The sequence below is a fragment of the Drosophila ficusphila genome, unplaced genomic scaffold (genome assembly GCF_018152265.1).
Source record: "Drosophila ficusphila isolate 14025-0441.05 unplaced genomic scaffold, ASM1815226v1 contig_198, whole genome shotgun sequence".
Lineage (NCBI taxonomy): Eukaryota > Metazoa > Arthropoda > Insecta > Diptera > Drosophilidae > Drosophila > Drosophila ficusphila.
This window is the reverse complement of record NW_025064092.1, coordinates 9,716,371-9,737,501: the sequence shown is the minus strand read 5'-3', so window position 1 is coordinate 9,737,501 and position 21,131 is coordinate 9,716,371. Positions and strand designations below refer to the sequence as shown.

At 35.5% G+C, this 21,131-nt stretch overlaps 2 protein-coding genes across 5 annotated transcripts in view; one reads left to right on the top strand and one right to left on the bottom strand.

Annotated features, from left to right (window-relative positions):
* Nucleotides 1-16: 16 nt before the first annotated feature.
* On the bottom strand, nucleotides 17-16,170 carry LOC108091337 (ras-related protein Ral-a). 4 transcript variants are annotated; one of them, XM_017190480.1, is made up of 6 exons: nucleotides 15,878-16,170; nucleotides 5,585-5,790; nucleotides 5,335-5,495; nucleotides 4,048-4,222; nucleotides 2,610-2,733; nucleotides 1,418-1,452 (listed from the first exon to the last, which is right to left on the bottom strand). In XM_017190480.1, the coding sequence occupies exons 2-5, from the start codon at nucleotides 5,735-5,737 to the stop codon at nucleotides 2,617-2,619; spliced, it is 606 nt and encodes a 201-aa protein (XP_017045969.1). In that variant the 5' UTR covers nucleotides 5,738-5,790; nucleotides 15,878-16,170; the 3' UTR covers nucleotides 1,418-1,452; nucleotides 2,610-2,616. The 4 variants fall into 4 exon arrangements, with proteins under 4 accessions (XP_017045972.1, XP_017045969.1, XP_017045970.1 ...); XM_017190483.2 differs by lacking the exon at nucleotides 2,610-2,733 and having other exon boundaries at nucleotides 17-1,452; XM_017190481.2 differs by lacking the exon at nucleotides 1,418-1,452 and having other exon boundaries at nucleotides 15,895-16,170.
* A 565-nt stretch (nucleotides 16,171-16,735) lies between these two features.
* Nucleotides 16,736-21,131, top strand: part of LOC108091303 (serine/threonine-protein kinase tousled-like 1) — a 63,835-nt gene continuing 59,439 nt past the window's right edge. The window contains exons 1-2 of the mRNA XM_043207496.1: nucleotides 16,736-17,222; nucleotides 17,816-18,096. Of these exons, the coding sequence (XP_043063431.1) occupies nucleotides 18,025-18,096 (72 nt within the window). The 5' untranslated portion in view covers nucleotides 16,736-17,222; nucleotides 17,816-18,024. The remainder of the gene's footprint in view (nucleotides 17,223-17,815; nucleotides 18,097-21,131) is intronic.

Genomic DNA, 21,131 nt, shown 5'->3' with positions numbered 1-21,131 from the left:
ACAACAGTTTTTGTGATTTTTGTATTTTACATATATTTTTCGGTTTATTTCTGAGTCAAGCTAAAAGTACGTTCCTTCGACCGCCATTTTTAACTTTCGTAATAATAATTTATGTATATATATTTATATAAAAAAAATGCGGGTTGTTGCTTGATTTTATTTTGAATACATGCATGTATGAACGTGAGGGAAAAGAAATAAATGATTGAGGGTTCTAGCTGTGACCGAGTTTTCGTGTTTTTTGCAACAATTTTCGAAGAAGGATAAAGGGAATTGCTTGATACAAAATATGAACCAACCATCAATTGATTACATACATAACTTATATATTTAATAATAATTATCATAATAATAATAGCTTAAACATTAAAATACAGAATGCAGTTTTACAAAAGTAAACAAAGGAGCAATTCAACTGGGAGTAATTGCTAAATATATATTGGATGTGTTTCAGCGTGAGAAAGTAACCATTAGTAAAGGGAAATCTCCAAAGCTTGTCAAAAACGTTAGTTTATCATTCTTCATTTGAATTTGTTTTTATATACCCCTACTCATTTGCGTTTGGTTTAGAAAATTACAAAAATTGCATTAAAAATTTGTTTCGATTCATTTCGTTTACAATTAATAATTGGAGATATTATTTGTTTTCGTTTCCCTTTTTTATTTTCCTCTCTAGCATTTTAAGTGTTTTATACTTTAAACTATTTTGTATATATTTAAATATATATTTAGATGTATTTATAAAAAGCTTTTCTGTGTGGTTTCTTGTTGGTTTGTGTTGGTTTGCATTTAGCTATTTAACTTTAAAATATTACAAAAAAATGTATGCGTATGTATAATTAAACAAGAGAAATACCTAAAGCATTTATTAATTGCATAATTATTACGGGTTGTTTAGGTTTCTAAGATTGATTATATTTAATAAGTTCAAGCTTTAGTTTTTCTTTTAATTTTAACATTTTATTTTTACGGGCAACACAAAAATAGATAATTCAAAAAGAAAACAAAACTAATCGGCAGAATCTACAAGTTGCCTGTCTGTGTGCTTTTATCTTTATGTTTTTGGGAAATTGGTTGCCTAAATAATATATTTATGTATATTACAATGCAAGTTACCTTGGATTATGTGTTTAAGTGTGGCAAATAATTTTGACATTTTCTTCTGTGTAAGTGTGTTCTGGTGTTCTCTAAGTTAATTCTTTATTAACATATCGTTATTTTCTTCTTCTGCTATTCTGTGGTTGGTGATATCCGTGTGGCCGTTGTTGTTTCCAAGTTGTTGCTGCTGCAGTTGTTTGTTGTTCATCGTATGGTTGTTGTCTGTTGTTGTTGTTGTTGTTGTTCATCCTACAGCAGTTGGCAGCAATGAGAATTGGGCTTCGGCGGCTGTTTGACGTCCGTCTGACGTTGTTTTTTACGCGATGAAATATCCCTGATTAGATCATAAAATACCTAGACAAATACAAATCATTTATTAGCCTTTATTAAATCACTATTATTTGTTCTCTGTTATTTTTCAGGTGGTGGGGTTAAATTGTTTTTCTATAGATAAAGAAATTTTGAAAAGTTGCTAAAACCAAAGTAGAAAAGAAAAGTTTAAACAGTGTCTTAAACTTTCCTAATTCAGCAAAGAACACGGATTTCACAGCTTTTTCAAAAACATTTTTAGAACAAAATAATATTATGATATATATTATAAATTCATTATATTAAGGTTGCTGAGAAACGCCCTGTTCTTTGAGTTTTACTTAGGCTCATACACCAAAAGAAAGTGATCGAGAAAACAACCAAACCAAATAAAATGAATTCAAAATTCCAGGCATATATCAAAAGCAGATTCAACCAAAACTGAAATGCTTTAAATAATTTCAAACAGTCTTGTTTTAGAAGTGTTGGTGGTATAGGCGTGTATGTGTATGTACAGATGTGTGTGTTTTTGTGTCAGTGTTAGTGTCAACTGGAAAATATTCTTAAGAAATTCCTCAGTGTATCGAACTTGAAAAAGCCCACCGCTAAACCTTTCTCAATCTAACTATGTTCTCTTGAGCATTAACCGATTAAATTAATATTGTACAGATAGATAAATATATGGAACCCCACGTTAGGAGCTGGCAAACCATTGATAGTTAATACGAAATCAATAGGTATAGTTTTGTATAATTTTCGCTGTTAAATTCTGAAAATATGGTTAGAAAATTAGAGCCCGATACGGTGGACAATACTATCAGTGATTTTCCGACTTTATCCCAAATATATCCGGTGCTCGTCTAATTGAAAGTTTAAAGCTGTCTGGGTTTAAAGTTAGTGGTTATGAAGATCCTCGTGTTAGTTTAAAGTGTAGTCTTGGCAAACGAAATTTGAAATAAAAAAAACTATATAACTAAATATAACAAGCGGAAGTATAAGAAAATATGCCAAAATATATATATAAAATCGACCAATGTTAAGTTAAAGTTAGTTAAAGAGATAGAGAAAGTGCCGAAAGCAATCAAGCGGGGGTTAAGCAACAAATTATAGTGTCTACGGGTATAGTGGGTGTGGCCATATATTCTATAGGATTCATAGGATATATATTATAGTTCGTATTTGGTAGTGGAAGTTGTATGCACCTAATGCCTAAAGTAGGGTACACTTAAGTCTCCGCTTCTTGCATCTATCTTTAGCACGCCCGCTCGTGGCTTTCGAATCTTCGGTTTTTCGTGATCTTATTTCGCGCATCAAATCAAAAAACACCTGTAATTGTGGATTGGGAATTAAGTCATATACAGAGTCAGCATTAGAGTCAATCAGATATCGCAACTGCGATATATAAGTGATGATCAAAGATCGAACCAACATAATTACACACACATATTTTTATTTATATAGAGATCTTGTAGCATTGGCATTTATCAGTAAGGGTTGAAATAAAATGAAAATAAAATATATTCGTTTAAGGCAGCAACGTTGAAAGCTTGGTAAGAAGTCTACTATTTTGGGCAGTGCATTTATTGTTGTAGCTGTGTGCGTGTGTGTATCTGTGTGTGGTTCGCTGTGTGTGTGGCAATGAGGAGAAAGATTAGTTGTTCAATAAGCTGAGACATTTGTTGCTCCTAAGTCGTCTCAGCTTCTCATTTGCAAAACAGTATCTAAATGTTTAATATAAAATAAAGGAGATCTACAAAAAATATATGTAGTTTCATAATAAGTTATGTTCCTACTTAGATGATTTTTTAAATCTAAATAAATTTCTACATTTTTTTAAATATGGAATGAATGTGCATTTCCCCTTTTTTAAGATTTTTTCAATGCTACGCTATTAAGATTATATGGATTCTCATTTCATTTTCTATTAGTTTCCCATTACTACATAATAAATCAACAGGATTTTCCCTAATGACTTGCTTCCTTATTAGATTTTCATGTTTTGAATTGCCTGCCAGACCTATTTTTATGCTTTTGTTATCTGAACGTCCCCACTTGTTATTATCATTTAAAAAAGCTCGAAAAGTTAACCTTGAACTGAGTATATAGCTATAAAGATAGATTGTATCAAGAGGGGAAATAACGCTGAGAGCTATGAATGTGAAATTACTGGTGCTTGAAATATGAACGACTAATTAACTTTAGCCTTTTTTAAAAACCTTATGTGGCAGTTAGAATATTAATTTACACTTGCTCAAAATGTTATGCTTGTTTCATAAAATTAAATATTCGAAAATTGTTTATCAGAAAAATCTACATTTTCATACTCAAACATCTAGATAGAAAACGCAATAAGATGAGTGTTTTCATTGCGGGAACGTTAAATATACTCAGTGAGTGAGGGTTTCGTTGGTAAGCGAAACAAAGAAAAGCAAATCACACTAAATAAACTATGAATACTAGTTAAACAAAAAAAAACTGTGTGCAGTTTTTCGTTTGTTCGAGAGAAACCTTTTAGCTTGCCAATTTCCAAGGAGTTTTCTTTTGATTCGCGATTCGTTTCTACTGTTGTTGTCTGTTGGATAGGGTCACTTCTTCAGGTGACAAGTACCAACATTTCTCGGCGCCATCACCACAACTCACCTTGTCCACGTTCTCGCGGGTTTTAGCCGAGGTCTCAACATAGGGCACCGCCCACTGCTGCGCCCGCAATTGGCATTCGCTCAGCGGCACCTTGCGCTTGTCGTTCAGATCGCTCTTGTTGCCCACCAGCAGGAACGGTATGCTCTCGTCGTTCTTCACCCGCAAGATTTGTTCTCTGGAAAATACAAAAGGGGGTTTTCGCATCTTAAATATCAAACTGTACAGAGCAACACTATACGATCGCAAGACTAGTCATATAAAAGTACAAACAATCGAAGAGGTTTGTGGCGTCACAAATTGGCGAATGTAAAACTAGGAAAAAGAACAGAACAAATGATAGATAATAAACCCTTATCAAAAGGCGTGACTCATTGCGTGTGTCACTCCACTTGAGGCGAAAGCAAGTAGGTTTTATAAATGTAAACGCACAGAAATGGGCAGGGGGACGCACTTATATTGGGGAATAAATATACATTTACCAAGCAGGTCACACCCTGCCACTGGCCGACGTCCCATAGACATTTCCCAGTCACATTTATCTGCCTGCAGCTCTGTTGGGTTGCCAGGCTTCAATAACTCAATTGGGTCGATGGAAAAGGGCGTTTAAGTGGGGGCCACGACACCGATATGGCATTTCATAGGTAGAATTATCAGGGAAAACGAGCATGATGCGGCATACTTAAGTTTGGCTTTAAAAACAGAGGCATGGCATATTCAAATGTTGACTTATCAACTTGCGGACATGGTGCGCCTTACTTAGAGGTTCTATTATCATTATAGACCACTTTTCAGAAACATTTCCCAGTCATTAGTGTCATAACAGTCATACCAATTATTACTTATGTGCTCAGAAAATATTTATTAGCTTAAAGTTGTCTTTATTTTTAAACGGAAACCAAAAGACATTCTGAACAGATAAATACCTCATCAACATTTTAAAAGAATATTACAAATCTATTACAAATACAAAGTATCTAAACAGAACATAAGAATACATCATTTATTTTTAAGCGTCTTAATACCTCAGACTCTATAAGATTCAAGATTTAATACACATTCTAAAAAAATACATATGAACAACTTATGTGACTAATTAGCACCGCAAAATAATAAAAGAAGAAAAAAAGCAAAGCTCGTGTGAGAAATAAAACCGCGACACTTGTCAGCCTGAGACAAATACAAAACGCGACACTCTCAAGAGACCCGAGGAAAAATGCGAAGAGTCGGGGGAAATGCTGGGGAAAACCAAGGGGAAAATGCCCTCGGAGAACCGCTTGACACACTCACCTGAATTCCTGGGTCGCCTGGAAGCTTTCGTCGTCGGTGATGGAGAAGACGCAGAGGAAACCCTCGCCGCTGCGAAAGTAGTTGTCTCTGATCGCAGCATAGTCCTCCTGACCAGCCGTGTCCAATATGTCTATTTGTACTTCCTCCCCATCCAGCACAACCTGTGGGGTAAATCATGTATTTAGGGGTTATAAAAAGATAAGATAGGTAAGACTGTTTTCGAAAGGCGGGAAATCTTTTTGGGCATTACCTTTTTCCTATAGCTATCGGCCTTGGTGGGCTCGTAGTCCTCGACGAACTCATCGTACATGAACTGCAGTGTGAGGGCGGACTTTCCCACGCCGCCACTGCCCACCATTATGACCTTGTGGAGCGCCGGTCCGGCTGTCGGCTTCTTGCTCATGATGGCGGGATCGTTCGCTGATCGCTCACTCGCTCACACTCGCTGTCTGCTGTCTGCAAAATTCGAGAGAGACGACACGGTTAAACAAATAAATACATAATTAAATAAATAAATAGGAGCTTCCTGTTTGGCTTGTCAGCGAATCCAAAAAAGTAATGTAAACGCACATTGTTCCCCTCGTTTTGCCATTTTTTATTGCAGTTTATATCTATAAGGTTCGATGGGTGTATGTAAATGGCAAGTTATGAATGGTATGGTCTAGTGTAAAAGAAACCACGATCGTAGTTGGTATGGCCCAAAAGTTGTCAGTGGCTGTTGTCAACTTAAGAGTCGGCTCACAGGTTTACTGATTGTATTTGTCTCGGCTTTTTAGCTTTTCTCGGGGTTACGTAACAAGCGATGGCAATAAGCAATAAGAAAAGCCGTCAATGAATCGCCATTGTACTCTTTACACTTCCAAATGCTCTAGCAAGGGGTGTTTGGCTTTCATTGAATAACTAAACACTCCTTATATTTATAGTTATATTAAACCTTAGCAATTTGTTGATTTAGTTTATATACGCTTTAGCAAAGGAATAAAAAGATTGCTGTTGGGTTTATCCTATTCACTTATGTTACTATTTACAGCTAGAGTATTTTCGTCATCGACTTGCACATTTTGCTGCCTTTTTTCTTTCGCTTTGTTCGAGTCGCAAATGAAGCATAAAATGAAAAGTTCATTGAACTATTAACACATGGCGAAGCGGGACAACAACAGAAACATAAAGGCCAACATATAGCAGCATAATGCAGACCGGGCCAAAATGGCTCTGGGGTTTTTTTGTTGCTGCCGTTTGCAATTAGCCTTTTGTGACCATACCATTCATTCCCCTCGTCTGATCAACCCCGTTTTATGTGCCCACTGCGTCATCGATTCCAATCAATTTTGGCATCGAAATACGCATTGAGGGAATGTATTCCGTATTCCGTATAAATGATCCAAGTGGAAAGTGGAGACACGTGGCCATTTGGCAGTCGGTCATTTCAATTTCCATTTCCATTTGAGAGTTCAAGAATTCAAGCTGGTTCTTCCCAGCTTTGGTTAACTTGCTTTTTAATCTGGCTCAGGGCTGTCGGGGTATTTAAATTACCAGGCGGCAACCACAAAATTGGATCCATTCAAAAATAGTATAGGCAAAAAAAAGGCAACCGCATTGAAATCATTGAAAGGCAAATGGCACGAAATAGTTTTCCATGCCTATTACATGAGATAAGTTAGTTGACTTGAAATTCTGAGAAAATGAGTGTGAACAATATTCCTTAAACATCATAATAATACAATTCTTTTAGGCAACGCGAATGCTTTGCTATCGTTGTGAAAAACAAAAGGGTATTCAAAATAGGAAACCAATTCCCTTTATCTGTATTTTTTTCGCCTTTTCCCTTTATATCTTTTCTGCCCGCTGCCTTTCAATTTGACGCGGCGGTGGAAAATTGAATGGAAAGCGGGCAGCTGCTGCTGTCGAATCAATCCAGAGGCAACAAGTCAGTCAGCCAACAATTGCCAGTCAGTCATCCAGTTGGGCCAACATTGCGTATGAGTAATCAACGTAGAGCTGCACGTCAATCAGTTTTACTCGAAAGAGAGCGCAAATAAAAGGCTAAACTGGCTGGGAAAGAAACTTCCCACACCCATGCTGAGTCAATTGAATTGTCAAGGAGGATTGTTGCCCAATTGGCAACAGAAACACCTGGGAATAGCGGCAGCAAACTTTTTAAATTGCATATTACTCATACGCAACGCTGCGCGAGCTTGACGACGCGAATACAATGTATAACGTGGTCGCAAAAAATCAAAATGGGAGTGTATAAATTCCTGGATACCTCCTAGGCAATTTCAAAGTAACAATGTTTTTTATTTCATTTTGAAAAATACCAAAACTTCAACAGAAGCCAAAATGTGTGAAATTATGGAGCACATAAAACGATCATAATAATATTTAGAGGGAAAAAAAAAACATTTTTTACGATCTTGAAGACCGCGTTTCCTGCTTTTGCTCTCTTTCTAAAATTAACATTACGGCCAAGTTTTTACGGTCCCAAAGCGGAATGTGCATACCAACGGAATTTATAGTCGACCAGAAAAAAACTAAACCTGCACTGATGCAGTTAGGAATTTGGTATTCCCAATCGGAATATTGACGTTCGATTTTAAACTTTTTTTGCAATAAAAAAGTTGACTTGGGAGTCAACCATCGAGTTAAACGAGATATGGCTCCCATAGTCAACGCTTACCGGTTATGACAACCAATAGAGAAGTCGAATTTATCACATGAGGTAAACCGCTAAAAGGAAAAGAAAACATACAAAGTTTTTATAATTTCCCTAGACTTTAGTTTTTTGCTATTCTGAAAATCTTTCTTCGTGTATTTGCTAATAGCAAATACATTTCTGGCTCCTTCAGAAAAACAACAATAATTTTAATGGTAATTTTGCTGATTAGATTAGTTGCCGATGGGAAAAAAAATATATTTTTAGTAAGGCCAAATTGTAAAATCCTATTTAATTGTTATAATAAAAAGCAAAACCGAACGCAAATGAATTTTTAGGTTTTAATGGCTCAATAAAAAAGTATTTTCCATTAATTAATATATACATTTGTGTGTTATATCGAAATCAATACGAAGTTGTTGATTCCAAACATTTCGTGTTTGGTTCAAGCATTTGCGGAAATTTCATTTACTACCTCTGGTGGAAATAACGCAACTTGAAGTCGTTTCACCTGCCATGACGTCATTGTCTATTTGTTTATCCTTTCCACCCACCACCCCTGCCAAACCCACCCACCGGCATTGTGCATAAATTAGCCAAAGTTCTTGTTTGAATTTTAAACAACAAAAACGGAATTCGTTTCCTCTATTTGGTGTGTCAACATAAATGGTTCTTTCATGTTCATCAAATATTAATTTTTGGACTCTGACATTTAGTTTGTTGCTTAAATAAACTTAAGCGTTTGCTTCTAATAAAAAAGTATATAAATATTAAAGAAATTTCGTACCATTTTGTTTTCATTTAAGCTCATTAATCATAGTCAAATGTTTGTACTTCAAACGTATGAATGTTTTTTTAGTTTTAAGTATTTGAGATAGAAATTTTTTTGCCATGGTTAAATTTGTTGTCCAATTTTTGTAATTGTAGAAATATATTTGTATTGTTTCCCCCATAATAGTAAAACCGAATTATGACATGAAAAAATTCTATACATATTTCACGTTGTTTTATCTTTTAAAATTAACCATTTTTTATTTGGTAAACTTGACATTAATCTTCAAGACATCAAAGGCAAAGTACTTGTATTTAAAAACTTAAATTTCCGTTCACCTTTTCGTACAAATAAGCCCACAAACTGTAGTTCTTTCACTGCCAAAACTCTTTGCGCTTTTCCCACAAAGTTTATAAACTACCTTTCTCGATTAATACACTTTGGAAAATGTATTCCCTGGGCTAATTATTTAGTTATTTATTTGGTCCAAAGTGATTTTGAACAGACCGTAGAAATAGGCGATCGAGGGAATTTATGAAGTTTTTCCGCAATTTCCCTGCACTGTTTCTGCTCTAGGTACATACAAGTACATATTTGAATATCCCGGCTCTGCTGGGCGTCAGATTTGTTTATTACTTATATCATGGTTTCGCTTGTTTTCCCATTCGATTTCGATTTGATTTTTGCTTCGCTTTTTCTTTTCGGCTTTTCCGACTATCCCCCCTTTTTTATTTTGGTGGTGGGTCGCCAATGACGTCAGTTTTTAGCGTCTTCTCCTTTTGATTTTAGTTTTTCGTGCCTCAGCCACGGTTGCTTTTATTTGACTATTACAGTAAATACTCTAGAACATAAACAGCAGGAAAAAATTATAAATTCTTGGCTTATTTTGTATGTACATTTTTGTTGTAATAATTTTCCTAAGGTTTCCTAAAGCTTAAATAAAACTTAGTATTATTGAAAGGGTTTTGTTTTCTTTCAATTTCAATATTTTTCTAAGCAAATTTTCTAGACTATCGGTAATGATCGAAGACGACGATACTATCGAAACATTCGATATATTGATATTTCTTTATTTAATTAATCGAGAGTTTACTCTCCTTTTGTCTGCTTTTGTGGGTGGTTATCCAAGCGTGATGTGTGGCATGTGCAACTCGAAGAGTTTAGTTTAATGCTTAAAGTGCACGAAAGTCTACGAGTTTACCGCTATTACCAGTTCCCACAAAACGGGCCTTTCGTGCCTTTTTTGCTCTCTCCCTTCTTCTCTTTGTCACCCTCTTCGTGTTTTTGGCCTTTGGCATTGCCTTAATTTCCTTCGGCTCTTTATGTTGGCATTATACCATTAGTGGGGAGGTGGCTCTAATGACACCTCAAAGGGGTATATATGTATATCAGGTAGATGAGTTGGCGCTCTTGGGACTCTTTTTTAATTTAATAGTATTTGCATAAAAGGTTTGATCACATTTTAGGGTTAGTATTTGAGACAAATCGTATATAGTTGTAATTTTTAACCCACCCGATAGGTAACTCATGACTGAGTATCTTTCGGGTCTATATCATTTAACAGCTAACAGTTTTCTATCTTTCAGATGCGTGTTGCGTGTGCTTCGTGAAATTCGTGTCAGAGTTCCATGTTTGCTCTGTTATATCTTCTCCGCACTTCGCGTTTGTTTTGCTAGTTCCATTTCAAGCCTAACTGTTAAATTAATGAATTTATTTTTAGTTGATTTCAGTTTACTGGAGGCCTGGTTGAGTTGTTATTGTTATTGTTGTTGCTTGACTGCCCCCGTGTTGTTGTGGTTTGTTGGCTTTAACCTTGAAGCGATTTTGTGGTTAACAAAGTTACAGTTAATGCAGAGAAAAAATAAACTCTTTTTTAAACATAACATTTTTAATGGTTTTTTTGAGATCCAACCGTTTTAATTATTTTAATTCCCCTGTAAATTTATTATTATTATTTTATTTTTATACCCTTGCAGAGCAAAAGGGTATTATAATTTCAGTCAGAAGTTTGCAACGCAGTGAAGGAGACACCTTAGACCCCATAAAGTATATATATTCTTGATCAGCATCACCATCTGAGTCGAAATATGTATGTACGTCTGTCCGTCGGTCCGTCGGTCCGTCGGTCCGTCTGTCCGTCTGTCCGTCTGTCTGTTTCTATGTAAACTAGTCTCTCAGTTTTAAAGCTATCTTGCTGAAACTTTCCCAAAAGTTGTGTAGCTATTGCACGCAGTATATAAGTCGGATCGGGCCGGATCGGCCAACTATATCGGATAGCTCCAATACAAGAGAATGAAATAAAAAAATCTTACGCCGTTGTTTTTTATCAGATCGACTTGATTTCTTCCATATGGCATTTTCTAACTACTATTGAATTTCCGATTAAATTTTATCAAAATCGGACAACTCCATCATATAGCTGCCATAGGAGAGATCGAAAAATATATATAGAATTAATGGAAATAAATTGATAACATCGTTGTTTTTTATCCCACGAGCATGATTTTTTGAATATCAAGTTTTTTAACAACCCTTATATTTAGAAAAAAGTTTCATAAAAATCGGACAGCTATATCTTATAGCTACCATAGGAAAGATCGAAAAATCTATATAGAAATAACGGAATATAAAGTTTTCTAACTCTTGAATTACGAATTAAATTTGATCAAAATCGAACAACTATATCATATAGCTCCCATATGATCTATAGTCGAAAATATGAAAAATGAACAGAAAAATCGTCTTAGCTTCGATGTTGTTTAGCCCTTATGCATTTTGTTCGATATATTTGATGACTGCAAGGGTATATAAGCTTCGGCTTGCCGAAGCTAGCTTCCTTTCTTGTTTCTATTTATTTATATATACAGAAATAGGAAACTTTTTTCGATGTGTACGCTTGGTCAAGTTGTGTTTCTAGACCGCAAAAAATGTTTATACAGATATAATGTTTATAATTAAGAATGGTATCCTATAAGTTTATGGTAATTACTGGATCGATTTAATGGCAAGAATTCCTTTGCCATGAACCCACAAAAAAATATATACAGTAGAAGAAAAAGCTAACCAAAAACAGATAAACGAAAAACTGCGCGTAATTGAGCAATTGAAATTGTAAAATCCCTTTCAGAGACCTGGCCCCCTTTTTTCTGGCTGCCATTTGACTGCGTTTAATTTTCTGCCAAGTTTTTGCCCCCTTTTCTACATAAATTGCCCGCTTTTATTTATTTCGCTGCGCCATTTACAACAAGTGCAACGATTTCTTGTCGCCGATTTTCTTTTTATTTTCTCTCGCTTTGTTGTTTTTTCTTGCATTCTCCAAAGAGAAGAGGCGTGATTTTGTAAAACTTCCGTACAAGATTAAGTTCAATAAACCACCATGTGTGTGTTGTGTGTGCGGGAAAAAGATGGAAAAATACGCGCAAAATTGTCTCTTCTTTCACGGTTTTTTCTTTTGCAACTTGTCATCAACTTCTTTGACTTTGTGTGTGAATATTGCACTTAAATCTGTTTTTTATTCGGTTTTTTCTTACTACCTCATAAAACGCAGGTTCAAATACTCAAAAGAAGAGAAAAAGAGGTGGCGAAAAAGTAGAGTGCTTTAATCAAGCAGAAGAAATAGCGGCAAGTGAACTTTTCTTATTTCATCGAATAGCTGGCTAATCCTCCGTTAGGTTACATCAGTGCAATGCACTTTTGCGATCTGGGCATATCACACTGAAAACAATACTTGCAATTCAGAAAACTATGATTTAATGTACGTGGTTTGACAACTCTATTAATAGTACTTTGTTCAAAGAAGAATGACTCCCATTGAAATGCAAATTATTCCAGCTGAGTCACAAAATACACATATTTTGCATATTTGCATTTAGTCAACGGTTTCGAGGACGCTGCGCAGTCGCGTGCAACGCTTTCAATGTCAAGTTGAAACTTTGCCTATTCACAAAAATAAAACACCACAAATTGATTTAATTGCATAAATATTTTAAGTTGAATATAGACCTTTTAATAAGAGTTCTATGTTTTTTATTTGTTTTTTTCAGGGTGTATTTTCGGCCCTGTCTCTTTGAACTATTGTTCATTTTTCTGACCCCTCCCTATAAAATCTACAATTGCTTTTTTAGCCTGAGAAAGTGTCGGGGAACTTATTCATTTGTTGTGCTTTTTTTTGCAACTTTCTTTGCCCAAGCTGGGACAAACTTGTCAAGCGAAATGCGTGGCTCAGAGCCATGTGCAAAGTGTTTTATTTGAGCGAACAAGTTTGATCTGCCTTTGGAGATAGCGACAGCTATGCTCTTACACACAACAAAATACAAACTCAATTCACACCGTGAGGATTAAAAAATAGGCACATATACGAACAATGCGTGGGAAGTGTTTTCTGAAGCGAGGAGAGCATAATTAAAACCTAGGCATAGTCAGCTGTGATAAAAGATCTTCAAATGCGATGAGGCAACAACAAAAGCCATGAGAAGCACTCGAGAACCTGAACACAAAAAAAAACCTGTATAAGGTATGTTATGCCAGAGATATATGGAGATATGGAGATGCTGATACAATGATGTAACAGTCTAAAGTGTTCAAACAAATAAATGATAACGCGGAGTTGTCGAGTATTGTTGGACACACAGCTGCGAAGGTCTCCAAACGTTAAATGCTTTAAAATCGAAAATTAAAGTTCCAAGAATAACAATCAAATCTATTATTTTAAGATCAATAATCGTTAAGCAAAAAACACATCAGTAAAAACGCTTTTTAAATACATTTGCCCTTGTTAATTAGCCAGTCTCTACAACGAACTCATCAATTCGCCAAATCGCATTACGGAACTTTTCTTCCGATTCAGTAAATGTGAATTAAGTATACACCAACATTAGGCCACAATCAACAGGAGAATATAAACGAACCTTTATGTGAGAGTCTCGTCAAATAAAAAAAAAAAAAAAAGCCATTTCTGATTTGTCTCCCCTGACGAACTCTCATTAGAAGTGAAATTAGAGCGAATCACAGCTTGATGGCTATAAATTGGGCTAAGTTGCCAAGTTGAGCTATATATTCTGCCTTTGGGCCAAGTTAGCAGATGCCTGAGACGCCGAACAAAAGATGAGAAAAACTATAGAAACTGTGTCACTGCGAGAGATAGTGAGGATCGTGAGTCAGTGGCTTCTTTGTTGCCGCTGTTTTTAATCTATTCTTACCTGTGAGAGAATTCGAATAGAAAATAGCCAGAGTTTAAAAACAAGAAAGTTCAGTGAGTTTAGGTTGACTGTTCTGGGACAGCCTTTAAAATGAAAGTTTTACTTATGTTGATCTGAGTTCTTTATATATCTGTACCTGCTATAAATCAATAAACAAACTTTATGTATTTGTGGCCAAGTTTTTAAAGTCTAATTGAGTAGGATTGAATTCCTGGGAATTTTAAGCAATAAATTAACTTTCTACAAACAAAATTTGTTGGTTATAAATATTTTATTACATGTTCTAATTAATCTACAAGGCTTCCTAAAAGATCAAAAGATTTTTAATCCGCAAAAATCTTTGTCAATACAAAAAATTCGCTTATGATTTTGTTTAAATTAGCTAATAAAATATAGTGGAAATTTAATATCAATGAACTGAATAAGTCAACATCCCAAGTCCTATTTTCCAGTCCCACATGTCAACCGTTCGTCGGTTCAGTTTTGGACGAACATATAACGCATTATTTCGCATATTTCACTATAGCCTCATTCGCTTTTCGTTTTATTGTCGAAGCTTTTGACGCCCCTTGGTAACCAAACAAACACTAATAATTAGCAAATGTTGGGGAAAAGGGGAGGGAGGCATAGAAAACTGTGTATGACACACATCAGAAACAAGTTCGGAAACCATTCAGGAGTGAGTCAGATGAAAAATTATTTAACTAAAAAAGGAGGCACATAAATTGAACTTGAACTTGAGCTTAATTAAAAACTGTAAAGCATGAAATCAAACAGTTTTTTTTTTAGCTCATGCCGTTTTCTATGTCACGTTTCGAGTCTATCTTTTCTGTTTTATTTTCTTTTGCAGCTGTTTCAACGTCATTAAAAACGTTGGAACATGAAGATGAGGATAAAGTTTAAGCAGCTTAAAGAATACGACCATGATGATCTAACGCTAATGTCAAAATGGTTATCCGATTAGCAACAGAATCCAAAAATTGGCACGTTCGTGAAGATCAAGTAGAATTGTGAAAGGGGAGGAATAAAGCTGAAAACGGGTCATAGTGAGCTCAAAAAACAAAAAATGAAGACAAAAATGCCCCAAAGCGAATGTCATGAAAAGAAAAAAATAACTAAGATTAAAATGAAAATTCTAAGAAATATTTTAAGCTTTTTAATGGAAATTGGTCCCAAAAAGCAATACCAAGAAGCACAATACTGGTTATTAATCAAATTGAATAATTGCAAAATATTTTGACGAAATACCGCTAAATATGCTTAACGGTTTTTGGAGCATAACAAAAGATTCAAAAAAGGAAGCAGGAATAAATAGAGGTAAATAGGGGATTTGGGGGCGTGCGGGTGCGTGTGCGTATGAGTCAACGCGCAATATGCGGGCAACGACGTCGACTGCACCTTGCACACCGCGCAAAAAGAGGGTGATCAAAAGCGGGAAGAGAAAAAGAAAGGAGGAACGGGAACGAAAGAGAATAAGGTCAAGCGGGGTGCGGCAACAAATATTCCCGCTGATAGCCGTTGATAAAAAGGCTCTCTCTTTCCTTCTCTTTCACCCACTCTCTCTTTTACGCTCGCCTCTTTCACTTATTTTGCATGAATGGAGCACACACAATAGATGAAATGCCTTTTATTTAGATTTAAATATTTAACAAGGCAAATACAAAAACAACAAAAAAAAACGAAAAAATCGCCGAGAAAAATTTCACTTATGGGCTTGGTTTTTTCGCCTTCTGCTGGCACACACACACTTTCTTCGACGTCGACGTCGACTGCGGCAAAGGCAGCGGCGCCTTTTGGCGGCTTTTACGATTTTGTTTATTAAACAAATCCAAAAATTTCCTTTATGGCAATTTTTAAATTTTTGTTTAGTATAAAAAGTAGTATGTATTTTTAACACTGCAAAAATCAACAAGAACATACGAAATATGCGTAATCACTTTAGTTTGTTGTAGTTGTAAATGCTGCTTCTCTTTTCTCCCTTTTGCGTACTTCGTTTTTTTGCGTGTCCGCTTTGTTCTTCCGCTTCGTTTGTTTTTGGTGTAACCTAGCACTTGAAGCACTGAACAAAAAATAGAGACGCGGTCGTTGAAAAAGGATCACAACAATAAAACAATGCGAGACTTTGCTTTTCGGGTATTCTTTCGATTTAGTTTTGCCGCACGCCGCAAATAAAAACGATGGGCTTGGGTCTGAAAAAAAAACTAGTGTGACCGTTGGACACAATGTGCCCAGACGGGGGTGTGGCGTTTACCTGAAATGGTCTCGCAAAAACGCACTAAAAAATCCGATATCCCACAAAACTTGTACATCAACCTGGTGTGAAACATTGGTGTACATAAAATACCAAATTAAAATAAAAAATTGTATCATGCATTTATTGTTTAAGTTTCCATCAATTTTAATTTTCTAGCGTAAGTAGTTAGATACATATATATATATTGTTATATATATGGTTACAATTTTTTTAAATAATATTTAAGGCAAATTAAATGATACAGTTTTTTGGCTTTGAGAAAGTCTATTTTTTGTTTAAGTTTTTGTAGCAAGTGCTTTCCTATATAGTTGCTTGTGTTATTCTGATACTTTCCCTTCTACAGAACGAACTGATTAAAATTATAATTACCACCACTGCTACCACAGCTGTTAATTTAACATTCACTTTTGTGAATTTTAGCGCGCATGTTATTTTGACAAGACGCCGCCAGAGGGCGGTATTTCGGTATTTTTTTGTAAATAAACTGCAGTATACTGCCATATACCAGCTGAGCGAATTTTTTAGCACATTTCTACGTGTGAAGATGTGTGCGTTCGTGTGAATATTGTGAATATTTTTTTACTGTGACAAAATAGACGAAAATCGGCTGTGGAAAACCGAAGTAAACACAATTACGGATAATGGCGATAGGCCCTTAACCCCCGAGTGCCGGCAGTGGCTGTGTAAAAAGCGGAAAAGCCGTACAAATTGCCAATTCGCAGAATTCGCCAACTTAACCTCGCAGCGTTTTGCAAAGCGACAAAAAAAACGAAAAGCAAATAAAAGAAAACGAAAAGCGAAGCGAAGTCGGCGAGTGCGAGCGAGACACCGACAGTCAAGTGAAAAGTCTCCTAATGTTATTGTTGTTGTTGCAAAGCAATTTTTTTTGGGAACTTTACTTTTCCCAGCCGGCGATTCTATCTCACCAAGAATAAAACCAAAAAAATACACTTGTAAAAACAAAAAAATAAAAACGAAATAAATACCGGTAAAATCAAAAGGCAACAAAATGTACGTACGTACATATTTAAGAATGTATGTGTGTTTAAGGGGCAGTTAGAGGCGTGCCTATATGTACGTCTGCATATATATTTAAATTAATAGGTCTTGTTTGGTTTTTATCTTCCTTTCTTCCTCTATCGAGTCTTCCTTTTTGATTTGTATTTTCTTCTTGTGTGCTCAAATGAAAAATAAAACAAAAAGGCTCACTCCAATTGGAGATTTGAGATGCCGATCTCAAAAGCGCAGGCAAAAGCAACAACAAAATTAAGAAGATGGGAAAGAAGAAGATTCGAACCAAACCTATTGGGATTTCAGCTTGGGGAGGTTAACCCTTAGGCGGGCTATATTTGATAATGGCAAAATTAATCTTATATTTATTATTTTTTTTTTTTTTAATATTTTATAAAATGATTTCTGAAACACGGTTTGATAACAGATTTACCGGCCATTATTTTTGGTTCTTTTTTGTTTGGCGCTATTAATAAATCTAAATGTTGTTGATAAGAGGAAATGCCTTTAGATAAGGTTTTTATTAGCCACACAGTGTGTGTGAAATATTTAATAATAACGATTTTAAAGTGTTATTTATTAATATTTTTCAGATGAATTTTCATTATGTTGCCTTGGCTCTGACAATTTTTGTCGCTTTTATTGTCGACAAATGCAATCGATTTTAAAATCATCACGACAATGTTAAATATGTAAAACATTCAAGGACGATTACAAAGACCTCACAAAAATCAGATAATACTATTTTATCTGAGTATTTAAAACACAATTCGTATCAAAGATAATCATAGACCTATCTATAATGGATCAATTTCAAACGTCGCTAAATCCACGAAAACAGGAGCTTTTGGAGGCTCGATTCATAGGAGTTAGGGTAAGTGCGGAAATTTATTTATTATTTACACTAAAAAAAATCACAAAATTTTAAAGATAAAATACCATCTGTACTGAATTGGAAATACTATATTTTTCTTGCTGTGTATAGTTAGATCGCTGCGATTGGCTGTCAATGGGCTGACCCCCGGGGCCATCGAAGGGTTAATGGCAAACGGTTATTGCACTTTGGAACTTTTGTTGTTTCGTCGAGATGCACATGCAGATGCAGTTGTTGTTGCTGCAGATGCTTTTCCGAAGTTTTTTCCCCCTTGATGTTTTCCATCTTTATTTTTGCACTTCTTTCTTGGCTTTGTGCCGCTTTGTTGAAGCGCAAGAAGAGGTATGAAAATGTGGAAAAAGCGAAAATAAATTAGCATTGGCAAAAGGGAGAACGAGAAAAATGTGGGGAAATAGAGAGGAAAATGGGGGAAATTGCGGGGAAAATGAGGAGATGAGTTCAGCACATGAAAAGTACATATTTGAGAGTGTGTGTGTGTATGGGAGTGTAAAGGGGACAAGGTGGGTCTCTATAGTCAGGGCTTATTTTCCAACTTCGCCCCACCATTTTCCACCCACTTCTGAGCTTGTCTTTGCTGGTACATACACAAAAAAAAATTACCTTTAATTTGCTTACCTTCAAAGTAAAACATTTTCAACTGGTGGTTAAAGGGTTAAGTTTCTATTGTTTATATACTGAAAATGTACATTGAATGAACTACTAAATTAAAAAATAAATGTTGAGAGTAATAAAATATGATGAACGATTTCAGGCTGCCAAAACTCTTGACAGTGTAAGGCTTAATCGCAGCACTACCACAAATGTACATACATATGACCCTCATCTTGCTGTTGTTGTTGTCAACATCTCGTCACACACACACACTTTTGGCAAATACAGCCAATACATACATAAATGCATGGCACTCGTAGTACATAAAAGTACATAGGACGAAGACAACGTACACATAGGCATATTTGCACCACCCACCTGAAAGGCACCCAGAATGCCCATACACCACCCACTTGCCACCCAAAAATACAGCCCCCTCCCCAATTGCTGGGGTATTTGGTTTTTTTTTTTTTTTTTTGGTGGGTGGCTCTTCTCTTTTTGCATTTTGCCACGTTCCATTTACTTCGTGTGTAATGGAATGAACGTGCAAATAAAAGAACAGCTGATAAGCAACAACGTTCAGTGACAGAAGAATTAGCGAAAAAAGGTAAATAAAATTGAGAAAGTGCTTGAAAGTGTATATCATAACTTCTGTTAAGTTGCTAAAAATCGAAGACATATCTAAAATATTTTGTTCTAAAAATGTTTTAAATAATATTTATAACGTCTTATTTGAATATATTTTGCGATGCCAGCAGAGTTTGACAATAACAGCAAACTTCCGCATGTTATTAACAGTGACGTTTTGCCGGCTATCTCTCTCACTCTGTTCAGCTTCCTATTTTCTCTCTTTCGCGCTCTTTCTCTCGGTCTCTCTTTCTGTTAATGTCGTAGGTCGGGCGCTGTTCGCTCTGCCGGCTTCGACGTCGCTGCTGCTCCTGTTTTTTTACATACATATGTAAAATAAATTTTAAAAAAATAAGCCAAATAAAATTTTAAATATTTTATATCTTAATTAAACAATTTTATAGATGATTTATCGCACCAATATTATATTATGTTTATAATATTAATACATTTAAATATGCATATTTTTGATTGTTAAAACTTCACTGAATGTGTGTAATTGCCATGCCAACCGAAACTTTGGCTATAAATTGGCTCACCCACTTTAGTTATTTCCCTCTCAGTTTTATCCTCTCTCTTTCCCTCTGCCGGGTTTCTTGTGGTTTTCTGTTTGTCGTCTTTGCCACACACTCAAGTGTTTGTGGTTAATCAGTTTATTATTGCAATTATTTCGCCACTGTAGTGGTAAAATTAACGATCTTTTTATAAACATTTGTAATAAAGAGTGTGTCTGACATCAATTTTATTGATTGAATAAAAGAAATCAAAGCTAGTAAAAACTCTTTCAAGGTAAACAAATATACCAGTCTCTATTGATATTTGAGATTTTAAACTTCCACGTGCCTTCAGGTGCCTGCAACCAAAACATTATAAATAAATTGACAAGGAAAATTCCTAATAAAAAAAGTGGTGTAACACTTTTGAAGGGTAAACATTAATTATTGTGATTATAAACACCGCCAAGTTCCCTTAGGTGCCTGCAGCCAAAACTTTATAAATAAATTTTGTCGATTGCTTGTATTACAAACAAACTACATATCTACTACGTATATTTTATTTGTATAAAGCCAGCTAAAAGTGCAAGGATTATCTTTTGAAATGGAAAAACACCAACATTTCGGTGGCAGCATCCGCGAAATCTAGCTACCTCGGCCGACGTCGCTGCCACTGCCGCAGTCGACGCAGAACAGGGAAAATAAAATGAGAAAGGAAAGAAGAGGAGCCAGAGAAAGCACAGGAAAAACAGCGACGCCGGCAGAGTCAGTTGCAAATTGCAGAAGTCGCAAAGAGAAGAAGTTGCACGAAAAAGCACGGCAGAAAAAGACAGCAAAACGTACACGCAGATAAGAACGAAGCGAAAGAGTGAAGCTGGAAAAGCGGTTTCCCAGCGGAGCGCACTTTTCCATACATTTCCACGCCTCAATGGAGTTTCAGTTTCAGTTGGCGTTGCACATTCGCGGCTTGCGTCGCTGTTGCCGCTGCTGCTATCGTTATCGTTATCGCACCGGCGCTTGTTGTTGTCATCGGCGCGACTGAAAGAGCGAGAGAGCGGAGAAATCATTGCGAAGAAACAATTTCATTCAAATTTTTTTAAATGATTTTTTTGGTGCGGTGAAGTGAAAAATATTTCCGAATTTTTTTAATAAATAAAGATCAAAATAAGCGATAATGAAAGCGAAAAACCGAATAAAATCCCATAAATTATATAATATGTTTAAAAAGGATTAAAAATTACAAACAAAATTATTTAAAATCCCTAACAAAATATAAAAACAAGAAAATCGAACTTGACGCTG